Source organism: Lepisosteus oculatus, chromosome 5 (assembly GCF_040954835.1).
Source record: "Lepisosteus oculatus isolate fLepOcu1 chromosome 5, fLepOcu1.hap2, whole genome shotgun sequence".
In the NCBI taxonomy this organism is placed as follows: Eukaryota; Metazoa; Chordata; class Actinopteri; order Semionotiformes; family Lepisosteidae; genus Lepisosteus; species Lepisosteus oculatus.
Genome location: NC_090700.1, coordinates 12,142,053 through 12,169,971, shown reverse-complemented (window position 1 = coordinate 12,169,971; position 27,919 = coordinate 12,142,053). Strand labels below are relative to the sequence as shown.

The window sequence follows — 27,919 nt, the reverse complement described above, 5'->3', positions numbered from 1 at the left end:
GCAGCTGCAGAGCGAGAGCCGACTCGAGCTCAACACCCCGGCGCTCAGCCTCTTCAAAGTAACTATTGGCCAGTAGGCGTGTTTTAACTTGGCTCGGTCTGAAGTTGGGACCCAGCAGTGGAGGTGTGGGCTTCTGTGTGGGGAGCGAGAGCGAAGGGGAACTGTCTGCTGTGGTGATACAGATTCCACCGGCTTCGTTCTTGAGTGCTAGAACACCCCCATCACCAAATAGCCACCCCAAATGACACCCAGGGACCTTCGGCTCTTTTAGCATTCCGGAAAATGCACCTTTTATCTGTCAACAGCTGGGAAAAAAGCAATTAGACCTGCAGTCCCAAACCAACGTCCAAAATGAACGTCAATCCCGATTCTCTCTCCAGTAACAATTCGTATCTGATCTGTAACAACTGTCAGAAGGTGCTCAGAAAAAAGGTACTGTGCTGATTAATTTGCTGTTTACTCTGCGCCGGCATCTGAATTTTAACTTTGCAGGGGTAGGAGACTCTGGGTAATGGTCAATCACGGCAGTGAATTTGTTGAGTTCTTTGAACAAAGCTTGCAGTTTTGGGGGGATTGCATTGCACGATTTTTGTACTAAAATCTGTTTTGTAATAATGTTTTAACAGTCATTATGTTATGTGATTTTAACGTAGATATACGTCTTCCAGTAATTGCTGCATTTTGTATTGTTAGAATTTTAAGACACGGAAAAAAATATATTTTTTTATTGAAACAGAACTTAAAAAACAACTGTTTTACTGCTTTTTGTTCGTAGAAGATGAACAGCGAATAGTTTGTGTGACAACACAGTTGAACGTGTTTACTGTATTCTTGAACATAAGTTTTGAGAAGAAAAATGACTGGACAGTAAAGTTAACATCTTAAGCAAACGTGTGTTAATCTGTTATTAACTTGCACAACGTTTATGGTTAAGTGGAGGTGAATTGGAACTGCTGAGCTATGCTTTATTAAAACTGGGCAAACCATGTCTGCATTAAATAAACCATCTAGTTTTCGTACCAGCGCAACAAGCTGTAAAGTGATTTACCACCTTTATTTAGGGATTGTAACACATTTGGGAAGCTATTCACAAGTCATGTTGCCTCTTTTAATGTGCGGGTACGTGTTTTTTTTCTTTTTTTTTTGTGTGTGTAGCTCAAGTGGATTTGTGAAGCAAAAGAGGCCGTGCTCGTGGAGGGGCTGTGGGTAACTAGGCTCTGAAGAAATGTATTGCAAATTTGACAGTTATCTTGGAAGGATTATTTCAAATAAATACTATTTGTGAATTCGAGATACTTTGAAAACACGTCTTGCCTCACTGCCTGAATCATCTTGGAAATAAGATCGGTGAAACTTGGTTACTTTTTAAACTGTACAATATGGATTGGATATTTGAGAGGTTTTGATTTAATTACTCAGTATAATCTTTTGGTTCAGCCATGACATCCTGAAAATTCTTGTAACATTCTGATACAAGCAACAAGTTTTCCTGTGCATTCTGATACATATTATACTGTGTATGCATGTCATTTAAATTGAATAATGTGATGGTGATCTTTAATGCAATGCACATTGATTAATTTACATTCCTTCCTGCAAACTGGCCACTACTTTCATCTTTATATATGCCTGATGGTGAATACAGTATTGTTAGAATGTAAGTGCACATTCATGGCTAAAACACTATATCTGGGTGACACACAGTAAGGTACTGTATGTCCAGTTGAAAATATTACATGTGCAACTTCTCCTGTTCAGTTATTTTAAGTTGTGGTTGTATTTACTTTCCAGGGTTATGTTCTTGCTTTAGAATAGCACTGAGCTTGCACACTAGTCTGGGATGTTGTGCATCTCTTTCAGAGAATTGTCTTGTTGTATTGTATATTGTATATTATTGCTCAATGCTGTTAATTTTGAAAACAAATTATTATTGAAAACCGCCAACAAAACACTTCTGTTTTTGCCACATACTGGCCCTGCATAGTTTCACAAAGAAAGCTTTAAGTAGTAGTTGTAAAAGTAACTTCTTGGCTTGAAATTAAGATATATGAGTTTTAGAGTTCCAACTATACGGGCCCTATTTGGTACCTATGCATTCTTAATAATGAGGGTTAAGTTGCATTAAATCATCTTAACTCCAAGGAATACTCTCAGTGGATTTGGAAAAGGGCTAATTACGTACCTTTTTTCATATAGAATGGTCTTCTCTAAGCTATAAAGTATAAGAATAGAAACAAAGGCTTCTTTGTCAACTATCCAATGTCCAATGTCTTATGCCAGTGCTTACTGTGGATGAGAAAACAAAGATTTCCAACTCTTAGAACTTGTTATTGGTAACATGGATAACAGAACAGCACAACCACTCAAAATATCTGTTCTTCTTCATATGGTATGGCAAAGGAGCCCTTTCTCTTCTGATTGACTCCTGATATTCTTCATTTAGAACTGCTATATTGGACTGTGGCTTATGTATGTATGCTTTGCCAATCTACTGCCTGTGTCCTGTATTACATCGGTGTAATCAGTGTTATCTGTACTTCTGGCTGCTGTGGGTTTGCTGTGTTCTTCCAGTTATGCTGTTTTGAAGGTTAGAATAATTCTGTTTTATGGTTTTGCTGTACTTCAGAAGTTCCATATTTTTAGATATTCTACAGTTAGAAGTTTACAAGTTATATACAGTATGTCAATATGACCCTCCTGCTGAATTTTTTAATTTATTCTTCAACTGTTTTTTTCTTTTTTAACCATGATATTTAATGTGTCAGAGATTATTATAGCCCATGTTTATGTACAGTAGGTTCCTAGGCCGTGTTTATGAAGTCCAAAACTTTTGACTCCTGTCAAAGGATGCCTAGTCAAATATTCAGGAATATTGTAAACATTTTCTGTAAACATCCTATATTTCAAGTTGCAAACAAACTCATCAGAATGTTGACAAAGGTTGTGGGGAAGCAGAAATTTCCTATGGACATCTGAAGCATTGATTCATCCATTTATTAGTGTATAGAAGAGTCCTGTTGGTTGTTGCTTTAAATGTCTGCTAAGGTTGTATTGTATCCCAGTAAGCATTTACTGAATTTAAGTATTTTAATGTCCTGCAGGATGCAGGAGGCATTTTGTTGACCCTTGCAAGCATGTTTTGATGACTCCTTGAAAGAGACTTTATTACCCTGATTTCCAGATTTGGATAACTAGACTGATCACCTCATGTGTCTGCATGCCATGTCTGTCTTTCCCATTGTTGGCCCTACATACAGGCTTTCCTATGGCTCAAGCACTAAACTGAAGCTAAAGCACTTCACTTCTCTTATTCTCCCAGTTGTCGTCACTCTGGAAAATGAGTAATTAGCCCCCGTTCTTCAGTAAGAGCATCCAAGCAAGTGAATGGCAAGGAAAGGATTTTTTTAAAGCTAGCTCTAGCAGCCAGTCATGTGGCACGTTGTGAATTTGAACACGTTCCCAGTTTCCCACCTGCTTTCTTGGTTCTGTCCAACACGAGGATGAGACCACATACTGCCCCCTGACCAGGCATTACCACTGGTCAGACCTGCCAAACTCCTGGCTAACTTAGGGGGCAGGGAGACCTCACATAATAGGTCTTAAAGGGCAATGATTCAATGCATCTAACCTAATGCTTTAATAAACACCCATTTTCCACATGTTCTTCTGACTGTATTTGTAGCCTTTCAGTAAACAAAATAAAGTACACCGTGATTTGGCTCCGCAAAGATTTGTTTTTCAGTCTCCTTCATTTTTAAGTGGTTTCATTGTCTTTTCAAAAGAACGAATTTAGACTTTCAAAGAAATGCCCTAATCTGCAAATCAAAAAAGATTTTTGTACTTATGATTGCATGAACAAAATAGTTTTAATCTTTATGGATGTTCTCTTTTTTGGTAGGGGAAAATTTCTGAATAGATCAGCGGCAGGGAATTCATGCGGTTTCTCTGACAAAAAGATAGGAGGTAAAAAGGGATTTTTGTGGACTGGGATTGGTTTTTGTTTTCTTTTCCCTGGACATTGTAGAAAGTTTTTTTGGGGTCTTTGTAAAGCCACCATTGTTTGCTGGTAATCTTTCTGTTGAGTGGCTGCCAAGTTGGAAGTAAAGAGCTCAAGCTGCTGATTCAACACTGTGAATCTCACTTCCCTTTTCAAAGGGACTGCAGCTGTATGGCCCTTCACAGCTACAGGAAAGATGAGAGAAATAAAAATAATGGAAAGTTTATTTTTAAATGTTCAAAACCTTAACACCATGCTGTTAGTCAGTGGGTGTTCAGTCTTCATGCTTGGTCCCCCTGCCTCTGTGGCTGCTGCTATGCTCTCGCTTGCGTAGGACATGGGAGGGCAGGTGATAAGGGCAGTGGTGTTGCGTGATGCAGGCTGCTGGAAACCAAGCGAATGAACCATAAAGGATAAGAGCTGAGAAATCAAATGAAATTTTAGCCACGCAATTTCAGTTTGCCTAAAAGTAAGACTCATCCAGTCTGGCTATTGACCTACTAAAACTGAGCAGCTGTATTGTGAACGGCTGTTTGGAGTAGGGGTTTGGACTCTATAATAACTGCATGATTGTGGGTTTGTGCAAAGACTGGTGGATCGCAGTTTTACTTCAAGGCACTACGCAGATCTCTTGAGGAAAATGTTCTTCCCTGGTCATCACTGATCTACTTTTCAGACTTAATAAAGGATTATTATTGATATCATATTATCATTGTGAATCCCTTCTCAAAACTCTTCACAACTGAGTCAAGCTGCAGTAGGACTCTGATAAGGTACCACAGAAAATGTGATTCTGTACCACAGAGAATAGACAGTAATCATTCTAGTTTTAGTGTGGTCCTTCTTGAAAGCAGCAGATCAGTGTCATTCAAAGAGTAAAGGCGTCTTCAAGCTGCTGAACACTCATGCAAAGATGGATATTAATGATGTCTAGCCACAGTTAGGAGGAAGGAGATTAGTAGTTTATTTCATACTAATTAAAATTAAGAGGAAGTCTTTCAAGAAGTTTCACTTTGCCCTAAGGTACTGTGGATCAGAGTTCAAGGTACCAACCACCCAACCACTGTTTCAAGGCCTAGTGGGATAGCTTTAGAAAGTCATGTTCTACTGAAGGCTCAGAAGATAATCATCAAAGCTACTCAGAACTTTTTTTAGAGTCTCATATGAGGTCAATCACATGAAGAGAGGTGATTTATACCACAGAATGTTTTTTCTAGATACCACAAAATAAGGTGACTTGGCTGTTAACGTTGCACTGCAACACTGTTGCCAACAGGAAGCCACATATCATATTTATGTGCTTTTCATACTCCACAGAATAAGTTTTGATAGCTGCTGTTCTTCGAAGAGCAGTTGATCAATAATTGTCTCTAGTCCACGTCTTGAGCCGACTCACGGCTAGTCATATTTCAAACATACCCTACATTCCCTAAGGAAGTTTGCAACACTTGTTAGGGTTAATGCTATTTTTTCAAGCCTGGCACCTCTTGAGCCGAACATCCTCACAGCCAACTTCTAATCCATGTTCAGGCTTTTTAATAAGGAATGAAGACATTACACGTCTCGTAAGTCAACAAGTAAGACATCTTATGTTTAAACATGCAAAGTTCTGCCCATACATGGGTCAGTCTGACCAATCTTTACTGTGACCTACCTTGCCCTTTTCACCTCTGAGCAAAGGAAGATAGTTTTCAAGAAACTTGGATAAAATATTGTGGAATTGTGTCCAAAACATGTACAGTATAGATGACAGCATAATCCCAGTAATTCTATGAGATTAAGCTACTTTAGAGTGAAGGTTATATAAATTAACTCTACAGTTCAGTTTTCTTCTGTGTTTATAATGTTGCGGGAATTGAAAACATGGCAGTCATGTCTTCATGTGCAGGCTTAGTCCTGTCTGAGTAATGAGAATCTCTGTAAAAGATATGTTGACTTGGACCAGCATTGGATATAAGCTATTCTGTGTGTGTTTTCATGACATTATGTAAAGTTCTCCTTGAAGTTTGTAAGCCATTTTCCTGTTGTGACTTTAATGGGAAATTGTTATTCAGATTTCTTTTTACCAGCATAGATTCCTGGCCTGGTGGTTTAGCTTGCATGCATTATGGAAGGACTTCTTTAGATTTGTGTGGTTCTCAATTCCTTTGAAATAGATGGTAGCCTTTCACAGGGAAGTGTTGACTTGTGCTTGTTTTGTATTTGTTGGCTTAGAAGCAGTACATAAAGCCTACAGTATGTTTGTCTCTTGAGATCAAGTTTTAAGTGTCACCTAACTACAATAAATCTCAAAGTTAAAGCCTTTACTTAAATTAAAACTATTGTGTTTCAAAGAAGGTGCTGTAAAGTTGTGTAAATGACCGTGAAGTCTGTAATATACATTATCCAATAAAGTGCAACAAAATGTAGTTTTGTTTTGCTGAGGTATGTACTGTATACTGTATGTACTGTAGCTGTGATCAACATCCTTTATTCTGAGAAATTAGTAATAGAGGGCTAAATGACTTGTTAGTATGGGCAAAAGTTGTGTAACATAGTCTGTGATTGACTCTTATTACATTAATTTGTCTTGGCCAATAAAAAGGCATATCCATTAATGTATAGCTGGCTTCTGGCCATGGTGAGACTAACTTAGAAGAACAGGCAATTTATTTTTTACAGGGTTGCACTGGAATGTCCAAACCTACATTTAGCATTGCCTTTTTTATTGCCTACTTTAAACAGCCACTTCATTTGCAAGCACTCTTTTGCCATATGAGAAAAAAAAACATGCAAAAAACAGTTTGAATTTAATGAAAAGCAGCAGTTACAGTACAAGACTCAGTTTACAAGTTGATCGCAAATCAGGTCATTGAAATAGTTTGTCCAATGTACACATAATGACCTGTCACAGAACTCTGGAGCTTTACCAGCTGTGTGGGAGCCTGGAATAAATATTCCAAGACTGCTTCTTAAAAACATGCATACTTTAGAGACGCGCTGATTCAAACATAAGAAAAGCCACTGTAGCAGGTTATCAATAAAACAAACTGCATTATCCTTCGTTTTATACATGAAGACCCAAAATAAATAAATCTTCAGTATTCTTTAATATCCAGTCAGATATTGATAGAGAAAAAAAAGAAGGGTTTTTCACAAATTGTATTTGCGTCAAGGGCAGCATGCTGCATCTCCAGCTTTTTTCTGGTAACTTGGTGATATCATTTATATTGGCAGAGAAAGCTCTTAAGCTTTCTCCAAGTGTTGTTTGAAAAGCCTTTTAGTTAAATTATACTGTACTGGTTTGGTCTATTCTTCAGTAAAACAAAAGAGATTTTGCATCTTTAGTGCATAAATGGCTACTCTGATAGAAATGTGTTGTTTCTGTAACAGTACTAAAAAACAGAAAGTTAGGAAACCTAATATATTAACAAATTAATAGCTCCATAGGAAAGTAGTTCATGTGAATAATGTAACAGTGAGACTCATTATTCACTGTGTGTGTTAGCTACCACATGTTTTACTGATTTTCTCTTAACTTTGTCTTGCAGCCAGTCAAGGTCTGAGGAGGAATAATGGGAACAGGTTTTTGGAAGGTGACTATAAGAGGAGTAATTTATTTGTCTGAATAGTTCCTATGCAGTGTGTAGCAAGTTAATGAATAGCAAAATCCATGTTTTGCCATATTGCTTTTTCATTTTTTTAACAGTCATACAGTACAAACCACTCTCAATGTTGATGAATTGTGCTCTGTTTTATGACAAAAAAGATGACAAAGGTGTCATTAAGTGATACTAACTGACACTTGCAGAAAATATTTTCAACAACTGCTTTGTTTTTTAAAATGAATAAAACAAACTTGTTTTACAAAATCATAAATATTTAACCACCTTTACAGACTTCCTAATTAGCATCTTGAAAGACTTTTTGGTCACTTTATAACTTCACTTTGGCTTCTACATAGGGAAGAAATGTTCCTCATGTTCCTTAATCTTAATCCAGGGGTAAATGTTTTGAGAATATTAAGTGTTAGCACAGGTCCCTAAAGTGACTTGGCTTTTAAAGAGTTAGGCTACACGTAGTTTTTCTTCATTTTCAGTATTTGTATTGTGTGTTGTATTTTTGCATTTTGTTAACAAGAACTTCATGTTCATTTTGTTTGACCTTTGTAAACTTTACATTTGTCTTTAAATGTAGAAGTCACCTAGCAGTCAGTGTGGAATTTAAGCATTAATGCGGGGATCAATCCTTTATTCAGCTTTTTTTCTTAATTAAGGTGTGGAATCTTTTTTTATTACAGTAAAGCATAGTAGCAATCATTACTGGGTTCAAAACAGATTTCCTTGTACAATCTATTGTTTTGTGTGTGATGTGAAAGGTTTTATTAGAAGATGAGTGCTATTTTAGCAGGAGTTTTGCAATACAGTATTTCTTTGTTTCAGTTCACAGTGTTGTGGTTAGTGCCACTTCACTACCTGCGTGGGCAGTGTATAAAGATCTACAGTGAACAATCCTTAGAACCTGTAGGCAGCCTTGTATTAAGGTGTTAGTGGCCTTCAAAGGTGTTCATTTAACATGATAATGAAAACCAGAGCACCAGTGTACTGTCCACCCCCAGCTGTCTAATGACTACTATATATATTACAGATAATATGGTTTGGGACCACAAAGGGAATTAAAACAAAGAAGGCCTATTGTGCTACCTGACTAAGATTATCTTCAAAATAATGCTTCATGTTGCCCATTTATGTTGTGCTATATTTGTGCTCGATTTTTTTTTAAAAGGTGTTTGTTCCATTTTATAGGTGTAGGAGGAGGGAAGGGTAGGGTACATTTACAGTACATGTGAGGGCTACACTGCTGCTCTGCAGTCTGCTTGCTTGCAAATCTCCACATACACATTCCAAAATCAATGTTTCTGATGTTTTAAAACTACACTTAAGACATGTTTTCCAGTCTAGATTGTGCTTAACGTCTACTGCTACTCCATTTTATAGGTGTAGGAGGAGGGAAGGGTAGCGTACATTTACAGTACATGTGAGGGCTACACTGCTGCTCTGCAGTCTGCTTGCTTGCAAATCTCCACATACACATTCCAAAATAAATGTTTCTGATGTTTTAAAACTACACTTAAGACATGTTTTCCAGTCTAGATTGTGCTTAACGTCTACTGCTACTACAGTACGTTATTGGGAACGAGCTTTTAAAGATCCAAGCTCTACTGTTGATTCAAATACATGTTTTTATTTGAAGAGGAGACCAGAGGGATCAAAGAAGGAGTGGAACACTGATCATTTTGTTGATTTAACAAACAGATTTGTGTTCTTTTTACCACTGCTGTGTGGGGTCACAGTAAACAGCCTCCAATTGCCTGTCTTGTCAGATTATGTAACCTCGACAGATTTATTTTGTCTCTTTTGTTCACAGTCACTTGGTTTGACTTTCCAAAGCGCATGTAAAAAACATTGTAGCAGCCTCACAAGATCTGGCATTTTGCACTGGCTAGCTTTCATTGGTTAGAAAGCTGACTCCACAACTGCACATGACTAGGATCTGGATTTGAGCCACGTTTGGATTGTAGCCAGAAAGAAACTTAAAGAGTCAGAAAATAATCTTTTTGGAAAGGGTAAGTTGGAAGGGAGGAGGGGAAGGTTTATTCCAGTGTGGGTGACCATTCTTCTGGTGACCTTGAGATCTTCAGAAAAACCTTCCCAGGTCCTGCCCCCCCACACACACACACCCACGGCAAACACTTCTGCATATCCTCAAAACAAGCTGACAGAGACCTGCATGAAAGTTGGATCATGTATTAAAGGAAATTCCCCTTCTTGTGCAAGTGTCCATTTTGTGTGGAGTATACTGCCGAAGCACCCTATGAAACTTTACTGTGGTAAAGTATCGTCTTCATTCTAGATAAGGGAGCGGACTAAACATACCACAGGTTAATACACAGCATACCATAGTATAGCAGGGTAAAATCAGGGCCAAGCATGGATAGCTATGGTAACCTAGCATGAAACAGACTGTGGGTAATCATGATAGAACAAATTAAATCCTTAATATAACCATGGGGAAAATTGTAAAGAAATAGAGTACTATGAATTACATTGAACAAAATATTTTCCCAGTTTACTAGTTTAGCCACTTGTACATAAAATAGTTGCTGGTGCCTTTTCTGTTTTTTATATAACAAAAATATCTACTTGTGCTACGAATAAGGAATCAGTCTGAAATTAATTAATAAATATATTAAAAGGCATGAAAAATGCACCAAATGTTTTTGGGGTTTATTGTTAACACCTAGAAGCTAGTGTACAGTATGTGTTTTTTTTAATTGTCACTAATTACCAGCTCAATTCTCCAGACCACATTCCCACTTTTTGGGTCTGTGGTTAGGTTGCTGTGGTAGACAGTTGCCTGCCCTGTGCTGCCCCACCAGGAAATGACCTTGGTTTGATTTCTGCTCGTTTAAAACTGGGATTTTTTCAACTGGTATGATGTCAACACACCAGCTCAAAAGGAAAACCGCTAGGGATATTTTGTAAACACAGGTCGCTACAGCTTTCAAAACGCATGGTAACAGCTCAAACATCCTTATTTTTAAACTGGTCAACACACATTTCGTGACCTTTGCCCCTTCACTAATACATTCTGCACAAAACAACAGCACCAAATGTTTTACCCAAGTTGCAAGGCTTAGTTTTGCCTTTGAAATTTCAATGTTACTCGGAGAGAAAAAAAAAGAAATCACCTTTTGGTAAAAGCAGACAGTCTACAGTATGTAGTGGCATTTTGTAGTCTTTAATCCCTTTTCAAAACATTTTCTAAATAAATGGAACACTGAACTGTTTCATGTTTTGTCTCATACATTAGATTTTTCAGTAATCCACCAGAACTATAAGATTTGCAGATGCATTGTGTACCTTGCAGATTTAATTTGCTTGTGTAATATATAGTATGTAGGTGTGTTTATAAGCTCATGATTATTAACAATGTGACAAAAGTAAAACTGGATGAGAAGATAATGCTTCTTTGGAGTTAAATACTTCAGGAGAAGAAACTGTACACATTTCATGATGTATAGGTAAAAGGTATTCCTGGATTGGGAAATTTTATATATGATTAATATAAATTATTTTTGAATTATTATACACGATAATAAATTAAAAATTTGACTTATAATTTAAATACTGAGAATTTCTTTACTATGTGGATATTTCATGAGACAAAACACGAGGAATGACGAAAAGGATTCAAGTGAACAATAATCAGTTTGTTCTCATGTGCAAACACATGATGATGACCATTTTGCCAAAAATTCATTATGTCTTTCAGTCTTAAAATACTCCCTTTTCAAAATATTTTGTTAATAAAAGGAACCGTGAACTTTGTGGAATTGTTTCGATGTAATATTGATCTATTCACCAAAATGCTTTGGAGGTTTAGAAACCTGAGAGTTTGTGAGCCTTCGAGGTGATTGTTATTGGATTTTGAAATATGTTCTTCCCTCTCAAAAAATAAAAAGTGTGCCTCATAGGCTTAACATCTCTTATTTGATAATGGGTTCATGTTTCGTTAAATGTATTTTGTATTGTTGTGTGCTCTTTGCCTGCAAAGCAAATCTCTCTTCTGTGACAGTAAGGTGAGTAATGAAAGCTAGGCTTTTTCCCATTAGTGGCAGATATAGAGTTAAACAATGATAGACAGAATTGACCCCTGCAAGGTTGTGTGTTGTGGATAGGTGATTTGTGTTTTGCAAGGCTGGTTTATAGGCCCAGCCTTATTAGGGCCCTGAAGAAAACAGCAACATGAAACCTTTTATATCTGAAGGAATAATCTCATGCAATAAAAAAGACCAGGAACTGAATTCACTCTTACCTTTTAGCTAAAAGTGGTGTTTCTTTAACATATAAACATTTGCTAACCACTGAATGAATGTGAGGCTGTATTTGTTTGAATTGCAGGAGGAGGGAGGGGTCATCATGTGACGAAACACATTTGCCCCCCCATGCTTGCACAAGGTTCTGAAAGGCCTGTTTTTTCTTCTCCGTGTTTGTTTTGGAAGAGTATAGGGGTGGTGGGGAAGTGGAGGGAGCAGATTGCCTCAGAAAAGTGGTCTACATTTATCTTGTGTAGTTTGACTCGTTCTAATCGAAACACACTTTTCGCAGAGCGTAGTTACTGGAAGATACTAAAAAGCTTCTTGTTTCAGAATGTTTTTTTTGTTTTGTTTTTTAAATAGGCAATGATGAGTCTTTTTTACACACATATAAATGCTTGTTAGAAGCCATTCGGTTCTTGTTTCTTTTTTTTCCGCCTCTTGATGCACTACCATCAGAGTTACCCCTTAGTGAGGGGCCAGAATCAGGGACTACTTGAGAGGACAAACATTGCAGTCAGAATCTTGCTCTTTCAGGATTGCACGAGTTACTTGGCAAATCTTTTTCCACAGTATTTCTCCAAACAAAAGGGGGAGTTATACACTGTGCACAACTAAGTGGTTGTGTACAATGTAAATGTATTGATCCAATTTTCTGCATCTTATTTAGTGAAGGTGACACACCACCACATTAAGCTCAAAAGCCTGTTTATTTTGACACATACCTTGTACAGTATGGAATTGAATCCTCAGGGTGCTCCTGCTGATCTTTTAGTGCTGTATTTCCTACCAAATATTTACCTGTTTTGTCACAACTTTCTACATCTTTCTTTTTTCCGTGTTGGAAAAACATCTTTTAAAATCTTATTTAGAAAACAGAGAAGCACCCATGACAACCTGGGCGTTTAATGCAGACCATTGTAAGCAGTGATGACGTAAGATATAAGATTATAAAAAGTGCTGTTTTTTTAACAGATTATAAAAAATGTTCATTTGAGCTAAAGGATAAAAGATGGTGATTTGTTTATGATTAGAACTAAATTTGCTGAAATCCAGGGCTGTCTTTCTGGCAGTTTTACAGGGATTGTGTAAATGTTCTGCTGATGTGCAGTTCTGGGGTAATAAAAGAGAACTGTAGTATGGAGTTATGTAAGCTGCCCTTCCATTGCTAGCAGTCAATTTTAAACACAATGTGAACAAGTGAAGTAAGCCTGTAAAATTGTTTCCAGACATGCAGCTCTGCCTGAGAAGCTGTGCCAGTGCATTTTTCGGTAAATCAAACCATATGGATTCTGTTGGAGTGGACTAAAGCGGTTTTTATTAATTGTATTAATTAAGTGACAAAATCAGGAGAGTATAATTTTCCCCTCCTCTCCCTGTTCTATTTCCTTACTCAGTGGAGGAATCTTGATTTCAGCTTCAGTTTGACTTCTCTCTCAACACCGTAACTATTACATATACTCAGAGGTTCTGAGATTTCTAATTCTGAGGCATCTTGGCAGACTGAGTCTCAGAATAAATCAAAACTTTGGCTTTTCTATTTTTCTGTATGAAATTCCAGACCCCTTTTTTATGGTAGCTTGTTTCTACCCCACAGGAACTAGTGTTTAGTTACTGATCTTTTAGTTAGCAGATGGGTCTATTTTTATTAAATCTTGTTTTAAGGCAGAACATTGAGATGTGGTTTATTCTTTTATTTGTTGTGAAGTGACTCCAAAGGAAGTGAATACTGCACAACTGTCATAAGTCACACTGGCCTTTAGAAGAATGTCATTTTCTGAATCCACAGTGAAAAGACGCAAGTCTGGAAGATATGTGGAGGAGTCAGGCTGTCAAAATTATTTCAAAATATTTCATCAAATATATTTACAGCAGCCATACCAGATTAGGAAATGCAGCTTGAGCTAAAAATGCATAATGTAGGCTTGTTTTCCTCAAAATTGTATTTCATGAAAAGGGCATCTAAAATTTCACTTGCCTCATTTGTCTTTTTTAAATCCTTTCCATTTATTCAGAAATAAAATTTCCTTCAAGCCAGCAATCTGTTCCCGTTTTTAGTTTATGGTGACGTAGATGTCATGAAGGAATAAAACAGTTTTGCATGATTTGCCACACTGTTGAAATGTTGCACATCCTGGGGACATTGTTCATGGTTATTCCTTGCTTTGCTAAAGGAGTTTGACTTGGGTGTTCATTCTTACAGGAAGAAAAACATATTTCTTTGATTTAACCTAAGTGTTACTATTGTTGCAGTTCCTGGGTTGTATATTTATCTTAGCAGGCTTGAGGCCTGAGAAACTTCCATGTTTCCTCCCTTTCCAATCTGCTACCATAGAGATATGTGCTTGCCAAGAGAATTCCAGCAGACTGCTAGACTGAACCATTACGTTTCAGCTATCATAGAGGCCCCCTGTGGAGATCAAAGGAAATTTAAGGAAGAATGCTTTATTCAAGGGGATTCAAACAATGTGATAAAGCAATGTAAAAATTGATTTTATTTTGATGTCATGTTATATTTCTTTTAAAGCCTCCCTACACTTGGGAGCACCAACCTGTAATCAGCTTGGCTCCCTTCTTGTAATTGCTACAGGCAATATGGATCAGCCAGTTTCCATTACCTGTATAGATTATTCCCACTTTGTGTCATGCCGATAACAGATTTATTCACCTTATCATCACATGTCATTCTACAGTAGCTAGACTACCTGCAGACAATAATATAATGATCACTGCTTCTCATAAGGTTAAAAGAGACAGCAGCCTTGCAGAAAGTTTCAGGTCAAACATTTGCTTTTTGGCTGTGCAGTGCTGCCCCAACCCTAGTTTGTTACTTACAATCTGAGTGACAGCAGGATATAACATGAAGGGACAGCTTCCTCTGCATTTTACCCCTAATATAATCTCTCTAGAGCAGGCTTGTGTAAATGTAGGGATCTGCAAGGAATTATTGGAGCTCCATAGTATAAAAAAGCAATGCAATCTCATGAAGGTGCAAGATTACATTTAATTAAATATTGGTTTCTTTTGCGTGTGCGTGATTGCAAAATTCTTTAAATACTGTACAGGTGCAAATGTATCAAATGATAAGGACAGTCGAAAGAAATAGATGTGTCAGAATTAGCCTATTTTATTGGATGGTTCTTTACTCCATACACTGCTTTCTAAGTGTGACAAAGAGCACTTGTTCTAACCCACATTTAAAGTAGGTCATTGAGCAATGTATGCATTCTTTCTCAACTCTGATCACCTTCCACAGCTACACTGTATGTTTTGTAAGTTAATGTGCACAGTACAAGTTGTTTGCTTATTACCTGACAACCTTATGGAAAGGGGAAGGTATTTGAAGCAGCAATACCAGCTTCTCGAATGTCTAGTAATCATGGAAAAACCTAGACATTGCAGAAGCAGGTTGGACAGCGTAGTAGAACAATTAAAAGAAAACTGGCCAGGGAAAATAAAATGATGAGATTTGTTTTAATGTTTTCCCCCCTTAAAGCTTTAATTTCAAGACCATCACAAATCCTCTATGTTGCAAACTACCTGTTACCTGCAGTGACAGCAGCTGCTCAGAATCTGACACTGCAGTGTTTTGAACTTTTTAAAGGCACAAGATCCCCAGTATGGTGTTGTTATCTCATAGATCAAAACCAAGTTATTAGGTTACCCACTAAGCTCCTCTGCAAATATAGATACAGACACTGCAATTAGAAGTCATATTTGCACAGTGCTAAGCTTTTTTGTTATTCATTTGGGAGATAATTAAAGCTTAACAGTAAAAAAAAAAATTGAGTTTACGTCAAAATGCCTTTGGTTTAACCTGATAAAAATGCTAACATGGCAAACACATTCTGATAGATGTCACGTTAGGGAAAATAAAGACATATCTAGCTCATACTGTGACTGCGAGGATTAGACATTCCCAAAAACAGTGGACTGAAGGCAAAGCCCATGCAAATCCAAGCAAAATGCAAATCAGTAAAACCAATTAACAAATTTCCATTCACTTACTTCTTATAAGCTATGGACCAAAAAACCCTGCAGGCAGTAAACTAAATTAGAGCTACAAATGTGAACAGTCTTCCGATTACATTTTGAGCACAGAGCAATGTTTCTTCATAGCACTGCAGTCATGGTTGGGTTTCATGCTCTGATAAAGCAGTTAGGTGGAATTGCTAAAATAAAATATGTTGGGAATGCACAGAACAATTTTTATCTTTTACCACAAAGATCTGATACAACCATGCTTGCCACTTTCTTGTTGAGATAAGACTTTTATTTTGATAGAACCTATTCATTGTTATTTTTAACACGTTTAAGTCCAGCTTGGAATATGTGATAAAAAAACTTATTTGTTCAGAAATATTCTAGATTAACAGTGGAGATAATAATAACACATAATAATATATATCAAATAATTATTATTTTCATCTTTTATTTTGACTAAAACGATAAAACACAAGCTGTTTTTCTTAATAGGAAAAAGGAATGCGAGTCCCCCGACCCCTGACAAGTGGCCCCAGTGCCTTTATACCAGAAAATGAGGTAACCTTTTTTTTTGTGTTCACACCCTAGTGACCAAAAAGTTAATCTAAAGTGTGGCACTCTTCTCTTCGTGATATTTCCTGAATGGTACATTGTGATCCGTCATACCTTTGCATAACTACCTGTATGAATGTACATGAATGCTCATTTTTCTTTTTCTTTTCTGTAACGCTGTGCGTGTTCAATACCCCGTACCATGTGTCGAGTCTCTTCTCGTGGTACTGGGATGATTTGGACCATCGCTATTGTGGCAATGTTGATTGTTGTTGTCTTCTTCCAACTCCCAGATCTTGGAAGCGACGCCAGCAGACACTCACACTAACCTGCTGCTGGTAGAGGAGTATTCCACATCTGGGAGGATAGACCACCTCACTCAGCTGATGGGCCTTCACCCCCAGTACTTGGAGTCCTTCCTGAGGAGCCAGTTCTACATGCTGAGAATGGATGGCCCACTGCCCCTGCACTACCGCCACTACATTGCCATCATGGTGAGGCTTGCCGCTGAAGTTGAGTTGCGCTGTGGTGTCTTCTGCTTTAGGTCACTGACAGCCTCTTGAGCTCCTCTTGCTGTTCATTCTGCAGGCTGCAGCTAGACACCAGTGTTCTTTCCTGGTCAACATGCACGTTCAGGAGTTCTATCAGATTGGCGTGTGTCTGGAGTGGCTCAAAGGCCTGGAGTACATCCCTCAGAGGCTGAGGAACCTGAACGAGATCAACAAAATCCTGGCCCACCGGCCCTGGCTCATCACCAAGGAGCACATACAGGTACCGACGCCAGGGGCCAGGAGCTGTTGGGTAGATAACATGGCAGGAAAAGCTAAATGGGTTGGTGATGAGAACCAGCATGAACGATATTAAAATAAAAAGAAACCTCCTCACTCATGACATTTAAATATAAAATAAAAAAACTTCCATCAATGCAATGCATCTCTCAGTACTCTGAGATGTGAATAAAGTTCCTAGAGAGGTTCATTTGGTACAATGAGAGACAGCATGTATTTAAGTCATATATTTCTATTTTGTTCACCTCAGATCCTGCAGTGTGTGTACATCTGTGTATTTTATTTGGTATAGTGGCTGTTTTACAGCACATGCAAAACCATTCATTCTTAATACAAGCAAAATCTAGAAAGCATCTCTTTTGTCCACTGTCAGAAACTTGTGAAGACTGGAGAGAACAGCTGGTCCCTGGCAGAACTGGTCCACGCCGTGGTACTGCTGGCCCACTTTCACGCCCTGGCCAGCTTCGTGTTTGGCAGCGGCATCAACCCGGAAGTGGACAGTGACAACTTCCAGCGGACCACGGTCAATAATTTCTGCATTTGTGACTTGGCCAACGACAACAGCCTGGAGGACAGCATACTTGACTGCGCCAACCCTGAGGTGAGAGGCTGAGGCAGAGGAATAGAATTGCAGTGATAATGACAAAAACAGCAATATGCCATGCTTACATCACAGTCACCACTGTGCTCAGTAATAGAGACAAGTGTATTTGTTATTATTGTATTTGTTGAGCATTATGAAATTCTGAAAGAACAAAAGTAAAATGTGCCAGACATATAAAATATAGTTGTATAGGTATGCCAGAATTCAACTAAAGTTACAGTTCCAAACTGCAGTTGCAGTTTTCTCCCATTCTGATATTTTGAACACTGTTAATAAAGATAATAAATTAATAATTCAGTCAATCATTCTCCATCGCATATCTGTAACCCCCAGTGCATATTACTCGTGCAATAATACAGCATTATAATCAATATATCTTGTTATGTCTCACATGTTCTGAGCCATTTTCAAGTACAAGCAGATTATTTCCCTATTTTGTCAAATATAGGTTACATTGAAACTATATTAACTTCACTATTCTTATCCGAGGATTTTGGTGCTTATGAATCATACAGAAATGTAGCCCAAACCAGAAGCACAACAGATATTTTATTTATGGTTTGTGTCAACCACATAAGAATGTTGTGGTGAGTGACTGCCTTAATGAATGACTTAATGAATCAATGACTTGTCTGTTTTACTGCAAACCTAATGTGAGGTGAAAACCAGAGAGCATCATTCTCACTGATTAACACGTATTTTAAAAATCACCAGAGTGGGCTGTTTCGTCAAGATATTTTATGTAACATCTGAGTCATAAACATTGCAGGAAACAAGTTAAATTGTGACATGTTTACATGTCAGGGACAGAAAGTGGCATGTATGCTATTTTTCTTGGCATGCCACATTTTAAATGATTTGCACACTGATTTGCCAATCAAATTAATATTGAACCTCAACCGACATAAAGACAAGAATATATATATATCCTAACCAACCTCATGGAGAGTTTGTATTAACCAATTGGAATAATAGTTAATGCACCCAAGAATCTTTCATATTAAAGGTAAAGAGCAATAGGGAACAAATGCAAACGTTCATACAACCGGAATACATTGAATTTGGATTTAGTGATGACAGGAAAAAAATAAAACTGGTTTAAAAAGAAAAAAGATGCTTTGAGGGTCCCAAACCTCAAATATATCAGTAAAAAACAAACAAAAAACTGTTGCAAACTGCAGATCAGTTGATGGTTAGGGTGTTTATTATTAAACCTTGCAGATTTTGTAGTCTAAATATGTAATAGAACAGTTTAGTTCACTTTAGAATACAGTACATTGTGTATGAGACAGCTTTGTATTTTTTAATTTTGAAGTATTACTTCATACGTAGTACCCATACATTTTCAATAAAATCTGGAAGTCTTCATGAGAATCATTTTCACACTTACATGAAGCAGGGTCTTGATTGGTTAACAAGCTGACATGTAGCCTTAGTTTCTTCACGTGCATGCCAAATGTTAATGCGTATGGCCTGAGACGTTTGACCCCAAGGGTGGTCGGGTACTATTTCTGTGGGTTGCTGCCTCTCAGACCAAGGACTCGGTGAGCGAGCTTGAGGCTCTGATGGAGAGGATGAAGAGACTGCAGGAGGAGCGAGAGGAAGAGGAAGCGTCGCAGGAGGAAATGGCCACACGTTTTGAGAAGGAGAAGAAGGAGAGCCTCCTGGTGGGCTCTGGAGGTATGACAGACCCCGCTCTATCGCTGTGATGGCTTTGTGGAAAGAACAAGAAAACTATTAGGTTTGAAATTACAGCTGAAACTAATGGAAGTCAGTTCTTTCAGCTGCTTTTATTGGTTAATAACCCGACGCTCTGATGCAGGGATACTGAGATCTGTTCCTAAAGCATGATTTATTAATTTTGTATATCAACTGCTTAATGCATCTGTACAGTAGTTTATTACTTAATTAAAGCTGATCTAAGGCATTTATTTGGATTTGGAATTGGAAATGGGGGAAAAAAATACATTAATTCACTGTGTCCCTCTGGAAGCCTAATTAGGAAACGAAGAAGATTGGATTGTCATTCAATCCAAAAATCATGCACTTCGAGCTTCAAAGAACCCGTCCGCAAATGTTCTGAAAAATAGCGAGTATGTCCTGTATGGATGGAAAAGTATTTGTCTGCCCAGCATGGAGAGCAATTAAAAAAACTGATGCAGTGATTTTTGTATTGTTTAGTTTTTATCAAGATGTTAAGGTAGCGATTTCAGAGAGCAAACAAATGGCAAATACTAGCGGCTTAAAGCAAGCTGCAAACCAGTTCAAACACTGCAGTTACCAAGCATCCCTGTAGAGCCGGCACCAACGTATTGCAACATCTGTAAAGGCCTTTGTCTGTAACCTGCTTCTCTCTCACTGAGTGAAGCAGGTGGACAGATGAAGTTGTGTAATAGTGCTTTAGTGGAAGTGATTATGGTGTCTGTGATTGACTCTGGCCTGTCTTATCACATCTTGGCTGCTTTCCCAGGTCTCTTCTTTTTTTTTAAAAAAAGTATCCATATGGCTTTAGATCATGCAGTTTCAACAGTGGACATCTGCTTTGGGTTGTATGAATATTATACCTTGACTCAAACTGGAAATGGCAGGTAGAGTTTAAACTAGCTCAGCTGTTTGACCTTTCTTTGGAAGTCCTTTGGTACAAGCTTGGACGGATGTAATTTTTTTATGATAAAAAAGGCGGTGGATTGAGGGAAAGCCTATTTTTTTAGCATTTTTGGACAGAAAATTAAAATTGTCTAAAAGCACCAAATCAGACCAAGACAAGAAAATTTGCAGTTTGAAAGCAGAAGGAGGATATCCTTGAACCTGGCTTGTTTCTGCTATGGTATGGGAATGTAGTGCTGTAAATGAAGTTTGTTGGTCAGCAACAGCAAAACATGACTGTGTTGACGAAAAGAAGGTGTTTCTTCTCCTTTTAGGGAAAAATGATTATAGGCTGCTGTTTAAATCGTTCCGCTTACGTGATCAATCGGTCATCTCCCACCAGTTTTTGAGGAAGTGGTGCTGACATCCAGAGTCTCGCGCTTTGTGGAAGATCCCACCTTTGGGTACCAGGATTTTGCGAGACATGGAGAAGATAACCTTCCGACATTCAGAGCTCAGGTATTTAGGTTTGTCAGTAAACAAGAAAGTATCATTGACTTTGGGATCTGAATGACCTCTGAGCGTTGCAATATAAATAAATTATGAGATGAATGATGTAATAAGGATGTTTAGTATCCTATTATTTTCATGACTGGGTTTTGTTTGCTTCTGTTGGCATTATCATTACGATTTACTCTTCCCTTCTGTAGATGTGAAATAGTAAATAAAATGGATCATAGTCCTTTTCCAGTTTTGCAAAGATTTCTGTGTCTGCATTGTTTCTATTGCAGAAGTTTCTGTTCTTACTTTCTGTTCTCGGATGCTCTGTCGCGGATCTGTCACAGATCCTTCTGTTCTCTGAGAAGCTGTTGACATAAAAGAATAGTTATGGATCCTGACTCTCTGTGGTCATTAAAAATCCCAGGGTGTTTCTTGAAAAGAGTAGGGGTGTAACCCTGGGATCCTGTCCAGACTTCCCATTGGCCTTTACCAATCAAGGCCTCCTAAGAATCCCGATCTACTGTATGAATTACTTCATCCCTCTGTTTTCATTCTGCATTCTGGTGCACTTGCATCATCCAGGTGAATGCTGTACATAGGTGGTGGTGGAGGGGAGTCCCCATTACCTGTAAAGCTCTTTGAGTGGAATGTCAAGAAAAGCGTTATATAAGAGTAAGCAATTATTATTAATATAGCCTTCCTTCCTTTTGGCAGGACTACTCATGGGAGGACCATGGCTTCTCGCTGATCAACCGGCTGTACTCAGACATTGGCCACCTGCTGGACGACAAGTTCCGCACTGTTTATAACCTGACCTACTACAACATGGCCAGCCATGAAGACGTGGACACCACTATGTTGCGCCGTGCACTCTTCAACTATGTGCACTGCATGTTTGGCATCAGGTAACCTTCTGAGCATCTGTATTTCCTGTGCAGACACTGTGTCATACTGGGTGTGTTGTCTCTTACTGGGTGTGTTGTCTCTCGAGCTCTGAAAAAAACTACTGTTTTTTATGCATGTTTAACTGAGAGCGGAGTTTGTCTAACAACAAGAGTTGTTTTGTTTTCTAATTGGTGTTTTGGAACGTCTCGATATTTTGAAATTAGATTAACTGAGCATTGTGTTAACTAACAAAGCTTGTGTCTGTATTGTTTGAAAGCAGCCTTTGTTGTTGTAGCTTGTTGTAGGTTCTGTAGACAGTGAACACCCCTCAATCGGAAGAGAATGGTTCATTTTCTGTTGATCATAGCTCCACGCAGATCTCTTCTGTCTCTTTTTTGGAGGGTAGCACAGCCATATTCTCCAGTCAAAAGCACAACCAAAGACCCATATAAGCTGCACAGTTAAAAATGTCTGGTATATTCAATCCATTTTCTAGATACGATGACTATGACTATGGAGAGGTGAATCAGTTGCTGGAGCGGACTCTGAAGGTCTACATCAAGACAGTGACCTGCTATCCCGAAAGGACTACAAGGCGCATGTATGACAGCTATTGGCGCCAGTTTAGGCACTCCGAAAAGGTGAGGAGAGGGACAATTGACGGGCGTGTTCCTTGCATAGGATTACTGTTCTAACTCAGATTAAATCATAATAATGTAAAGGTACAACAAGTAGAGAAATAATCCAGTAGAATGGGGAATTTATTTTAAATAATACTGCTATAACCAAATTCTTCTGATTATATAATATTTACTACATAAGAAATAAACAACTCAGTTGGTCGTGCCTGATTGATGCAGAACTCTGATGCAATCCTACAATTGTCTGTGCAGTGATCTAGCAAATATGTTGTTATGAGAGATTCAGACATTGGTCCACAACAATTCTGTTTGTGTATATGCACAATTATTTGTTCCTAAGTCTGATGTCCTTAAAACCATCTTAAATGCTTATATGGAAAGTGTAACTTGAAGCAGCATCCTAGAAATCTATTTGAGGTCTTCAAAGGTCAAAAATGAGACTAATGTTGGTTTGAGAAGTATGGAGTTAGTTTTGCAGATTCATCCTCTTTTCTAAAGGCCTTCAACAAGAAACAAATGTTTTAAACATCTTAGAAACTCCAGCTGGAATGTCTAAGCATTGGAATGGATATACTGAAACACTGTTACAATATAAAGAAAGAACTGTTTCGTGTTCAGACTTGCTAGGGTCCAGGTTTACTTCACTTACAACCCAATTTTAACATACCGTTGCCACGGTAATGGTTTATTTTTCTTTCACGTGTAATCTAGGCTGGAGTAATTATAACAAGACAAAACTTAGTACTTTTCATTCAATCAATTAAGAGAAAATTGTTCTAATTCACTACTCCAACTTTATTTTATCAGGCCATCCATATTTTGCCACCTGTAAGCTTCTTCATCAGGGCAAGGGATAATGAACATTCGCTGTGTGCTTAAATAGATTTTATTGAGCATACTTTTTTTTTCTGTTTATTGCTTAATTTTGTTGCTGTTGCATCATGTGTATATTGTCACTCTTTGGCATGTAGGCTTCCTTTTTTTCCCGTCCTGATATCGACTATAATCCTGTACCCTGTACTGTTCTTCTTTCTTGTGCTATTTCTAAACCTGTCTGGATCATCATAGGCCTACCCTGTGTTTTGTCTTCAGGTCCATGTCAATCTGCTCCTGATGGAGGCTCGAATGCAAGCTGAGCTTCTGTATGCCCTGCGCGCCATCACTCGCTACATGACCTGAGTGACCCAAGATCCCCGGCCTCCGAAAGACACCTTCCTTAGCTGGGACTGTGGTGGCAGCCAGCTCTCTCGCGAAGGATCACAAGACAATCTTGAAACCCCAGTGTCAATATGCTTTGTCATGCGTCTCGTGACAAGTTTAAAGTGCAATTTGTGTTTCCCCTCCACGAAACATGACACTGAGCAGCAAGCACTAAATCCCCTTTTAGCTTCTCTAAGAAGCTAGAAGCATGTTTGTTTCTTTCTCAGTGGTTTTTCAACTTCTTTAAAAGAAAAATAAAACGGCAAAACCAACTTTAAAAGAGTAAGCCCCCTACATTGTGCAGGCAAGCCTTTTTGTAAAGGTGCTGGGTAGTTAAGCGTCTTAACTTTTTTAAGACTAGTTAATGTGAATAGGCTGAGAGCGTTTCTTTAATCTTTTGATATGTAGCTTTTAATAAAATGTGAAATTCATCAAAAAAGATAAAATCTTACTTAAGTATTATTTTTTTCCTACAAGATTATAAAACGTTGCTCACAAGATCCACAGCAGTTGAAGCTATTCTGTCATTATTCTAACTGGTTTTCATTTGTAAAAAGTACCCCCATAGTAAAATTAGCACCACAGTGCCTAATGTTACATAATTGGTAACTGATCTGGCTAGTACATTTGTTCATGTATACGAGAACATTTTATTTTCATCCACTATCATGGACTGTTTCTTTCTCCTACAGAGTAATGCCTGTTTATATTAAATAATTTTAACAGAAGAATGACCCCTACAAGTGTAGGTTGGTACAATCTTATAAAACTTCATTGCTCTTATATGTGTATTTTATCTTATTTTATTTTATCTTCACCACTTTGGAGATTCAAAGCTTCTTAACCCTAAGTCAGAAGAATTTAGGCCTGAAAGAATAAGCTTGTGATGAAAGTTCTTAGTGCAATATTTAATGGTTTGCGTCTCCCAACTTTTTCTTTCAAAGCCTAGAGATAATAAATTCATGCTTTTTGTTTGCTGCATTTTTTGCACACTCTTAAAATTTTTAGGATTTGCTTTTTTTACTACTTGGGCTCTGGTTTTGTTTATTTCTGTACAAGTGAGCATGTCTCTATTAAAACTAAAAATCCATAGGTGATGTAGCACCCAAAGCAACCATCAGTTATTTTTAGCATGCAGCACAATATTCAACAGTGCATTGCACACAAACAGGTAGTGAGGTCAGTATCTGCTATGGTTGGATGTTTATGTTCAATGTTTAAGGACAGCTGTTGCTGAGAATCTGGGTGAATTGGTTCATTCAGGATGTTTGCAGTGGCTTTGGGAAAAGTCACAGAGTTCAAGAATAGACTTTTTTTCACCGCCTTACAGATATTGAAGACAAGGTGTTATAAGTCTTTTGCTATATCCTTAGTTCACAAACGTGAGCACAACATTTGATTAAAAAGGCACATTAATTAAATAGCTTTCACATTTTGCAGCCAGTGGGGTTTCTGTCAAGATTGGTTCAGTCATTGTTAGTAAAATAAAACCTAATTGTCTGCAATAAAAACGTCATTGCAGAGTTCCCACTTGTATCTGATCTCGCACACGGATCCCTAAATATTTTTTTATTGTGTAGTTTGCCTTACTGCTCCTTCCCATTGGTTCCATATATAGCCATAAAAGAACACTAAAAACTGTGAATACAGGTAAAAAACCATCAGATGCCAAATACATTTTTCCTTTGTAAACAGATTAGTTTCCGTCTGTACCTACAGATAGTTTCTGAACTGTCTACGTCTAGACTTGGGTGTGGCATTACTTTTCTGTTTATCATACTGCAAAACACAGAGTGCTTAACTACGGAAGTACATGAAAAACCATAGTAACAATGAAGATAAATAATCCAGTGTTTTCAGTCAGCCAAAGTACTGTTGGGGCTAATGGGGAAATAGAGGATTGGTGTTGGGTAGACTGAACATTTATGCAGTTCCCATTCATTCAAATATTTCTGTAGCATTAAAAGGATTTACACTTTTTGGTGTAATTATGTGTTGATGATCAGCATCTAGCTTTCCCACATGTGTATTTAAAGATCAGATCCCATAAGGATTGCCAAATCCAGGTTGATTGGTAGTATTGTAAGAAGCAACCAGTATCAAGTACAGCATTATTTTGGGTAAATAATTAAGATTTATAATGCAAAAGCAAAATAATAATAATAACAGTCTAGAAAAAAAGCTGTTTCCAAAGTGTAAGACAAGTATTAGCGGGATTATGAGGAGTGTCCTTCCACGACCTCGAGAGATCTGGGGCTCCTTTTTTTCTTGTTGTCTGAAAATGCAATACTCTGTGATTCTGGAAGTGCCCTTTATGAACGACAATAGATTCAAACTTGAAATGTTCCTTTACCTATGCTTGCTTGGACTTGTAATATAATGATGTAATGAATGTCTGTATTTCTACTGAAAAAAGAAAAATGTTGGGGAGAATGATTCCAGCGTACACTTTATATCCTTTTGTTCTGTAATCTCATTTAGTTGTTTTCTTAGAGAAAATGTGGTAGCATGTAATGAAAACTCTTCATATGCAACTGTGTGTACCTTATTTCTTGTTAATTTTTTTGTAGGAGCCCTTTCCTTTATTTTGTCAGTATTAATACCTTGATCAGGCATGCTCTGTTTTATAATTTGTATATACCTTTGGAATAACAGAACTGTGATGCTACCTTTTTCAGTTGTGCTTTATTACTGTTAAGGACTGTTAATTACTCTTTTTATTGTTTTTTTCTTTCCATTGAATCTGAAATGATCATCATATCTCCCGTTTTACCTGGAAAAACGTTTCAGAATTCAAATAAGCTATAAACTTTTTTTTGTACTGTGCTGCAGATAAGGAGTAGTAGACCAGAACAGGTTTAATACCTTTAAAGACTTGTAAGCATGACATCTCTTGTGAATTTCCATACTGATATACTATACCACTGAATTATTGAGAAATGACTGCAGTAGTGAATACCACATTGCCACTCTGGCCCCCAGCATGAAGATAAGAAAACCCGACAATTTTGAATTCTCCAACCACAACATGTAAACCTGAAAAGAGTTTACATGCTGTAAACTAAGATTATTACAGGATAATACCATAGACTACTCTTAGAATACTCCCAAGCATCGTGTAGTACATTATCAGTATTTATTACTGCAAACCAATTCAGAGTACAATGAAATTTTAGGAATATGTAAAGAACAAAAGCAAAGTTCCCTCTTGAGATTTACCGTTGGGAACCTACAATCAGGTTATTGGGAGACTCCCATAAAGTGAAGGAGTCACTTGATTTGAATTGTACCCACATGGGCTCTTAACTACACACAGCTATGTGTAACTGGCACATTTCTGAGGAAAGATGTGTGTCTTGGTGTTCCTTTTCTTTCTGAGTTGAGTGGAATGGGAGTTAAAATGTGATCTGTGCATTTGAAATTGAGAAAGAAAAAAAGAAATATTGAGCCCTGGTAGGCCTGAAAGAAAAAAAATTCAGCAGTGCTTTGTGAATGCTTGTTTCTCTGTACATGTATGTAAAAAAAAAGTCTTTAAAAAACCCTTTGAATTCTGAAGTCCCAGTTGGTAACTTTTTTTCAAGATGAAAACATGTTAAATTACAAAAGAACAATATTTTTTAGTTCTTCAAAAAATGAGACATTTCTCAGTTTGCAGTTATTGCTATACATTTCTCAGTTTGCACAGCGGACTTTGTCTGCCTTGGAGTGAAAGTGTCACTTTGTCTGATGAAAACAGATTTAAAAAGAGTTCAAAGCAATATTTGAACTCAATATATCAATATATTTTGTTGCAGCTATGTATTCTCCTAGACAATGAAATGCCTTATCTTAGACATACACAAGAGTGACTGTAAGTGGTAACAGCATCTTTAAACTCTTTAGGATAGGCCTGTCTTCATTTAAAATTATATTAAGAATTCATCCGTTTTGATTAAAAATGTGATAAATTTGCATTCTAAATTTGCCGTAGGAGACATTGCACAGTTGGAATGGCGCTTCAACTCTGGAATGGCAGTATTTCTGTAGCAATGCTAGTTTTGTTTACTTGAGCCCAAAACTAATTATATGTGTTACTATTGTAGTGTTTCAATAAGTACATTTGTACTTTAGTCCAAGAGTTTTTTTTGTTTTGTTTTCAGTTTTCTTTTCCTAGGTACGGAACAATGGGGTGGGCTTGTGAAACTATACAGTATATCGCATTTATATGATCAGGATTTTATTTTGCATTTGCTTGTAGAGAAGAAAATAAAAGATTCTCATTTATGGTTTCAATAAAGCTGTCAAAACAACTCCTGAGTGGTGTATTGTGTTAAATCAGACAAA

The 27,919-nt window shown here is 37.6% G+C and overlaps 1 protein-coding gene across 2 annotated transcripts; it reads left to right on the top strand.

The window, feature by feature from the left end:
• Window positions 1-27,885, top strand: LOC102697145 (sestrin-3). Of its 2 annotated transcripts, XM_015341539.2 has the most exons (11): window positions 341-432; window positions 7,528-7,572; window positions 16,332-16,397; window positions 16,685-16,885; window positions 16,980-17,162; window positions 17,553-17,780; window positions 19,316-19,463; window positions 20,773-20,888; window positions 21,585-21,775; window positions 22,252-22,396; window positions 23,489-27,885. In XM_015341539.2, exons 2-11 carry the CDS (start codon window positions 7,552-7,554, stop codon window positions 23,573-23,575), a joined length of 1,386 nt encoding a protein of 461 aa, XP_015197025.1. In that variant the 5' UTR covers window positions 341-432; window positions 7,528-7,551; the 3' UTR covers window positions 23,576-27,885. The 2 variants fall into 2 exon arrangements, with proteins under 2 accessions (XP_006627900.2, XP_015197025.1); XM_006627837.3 differs by lacking the exon at window positions 7,528-7,572 and having other exon boundaries at window positions 1-432.
• Window positions 27,886-27,919: the final 34 nt, after the last annotated feature.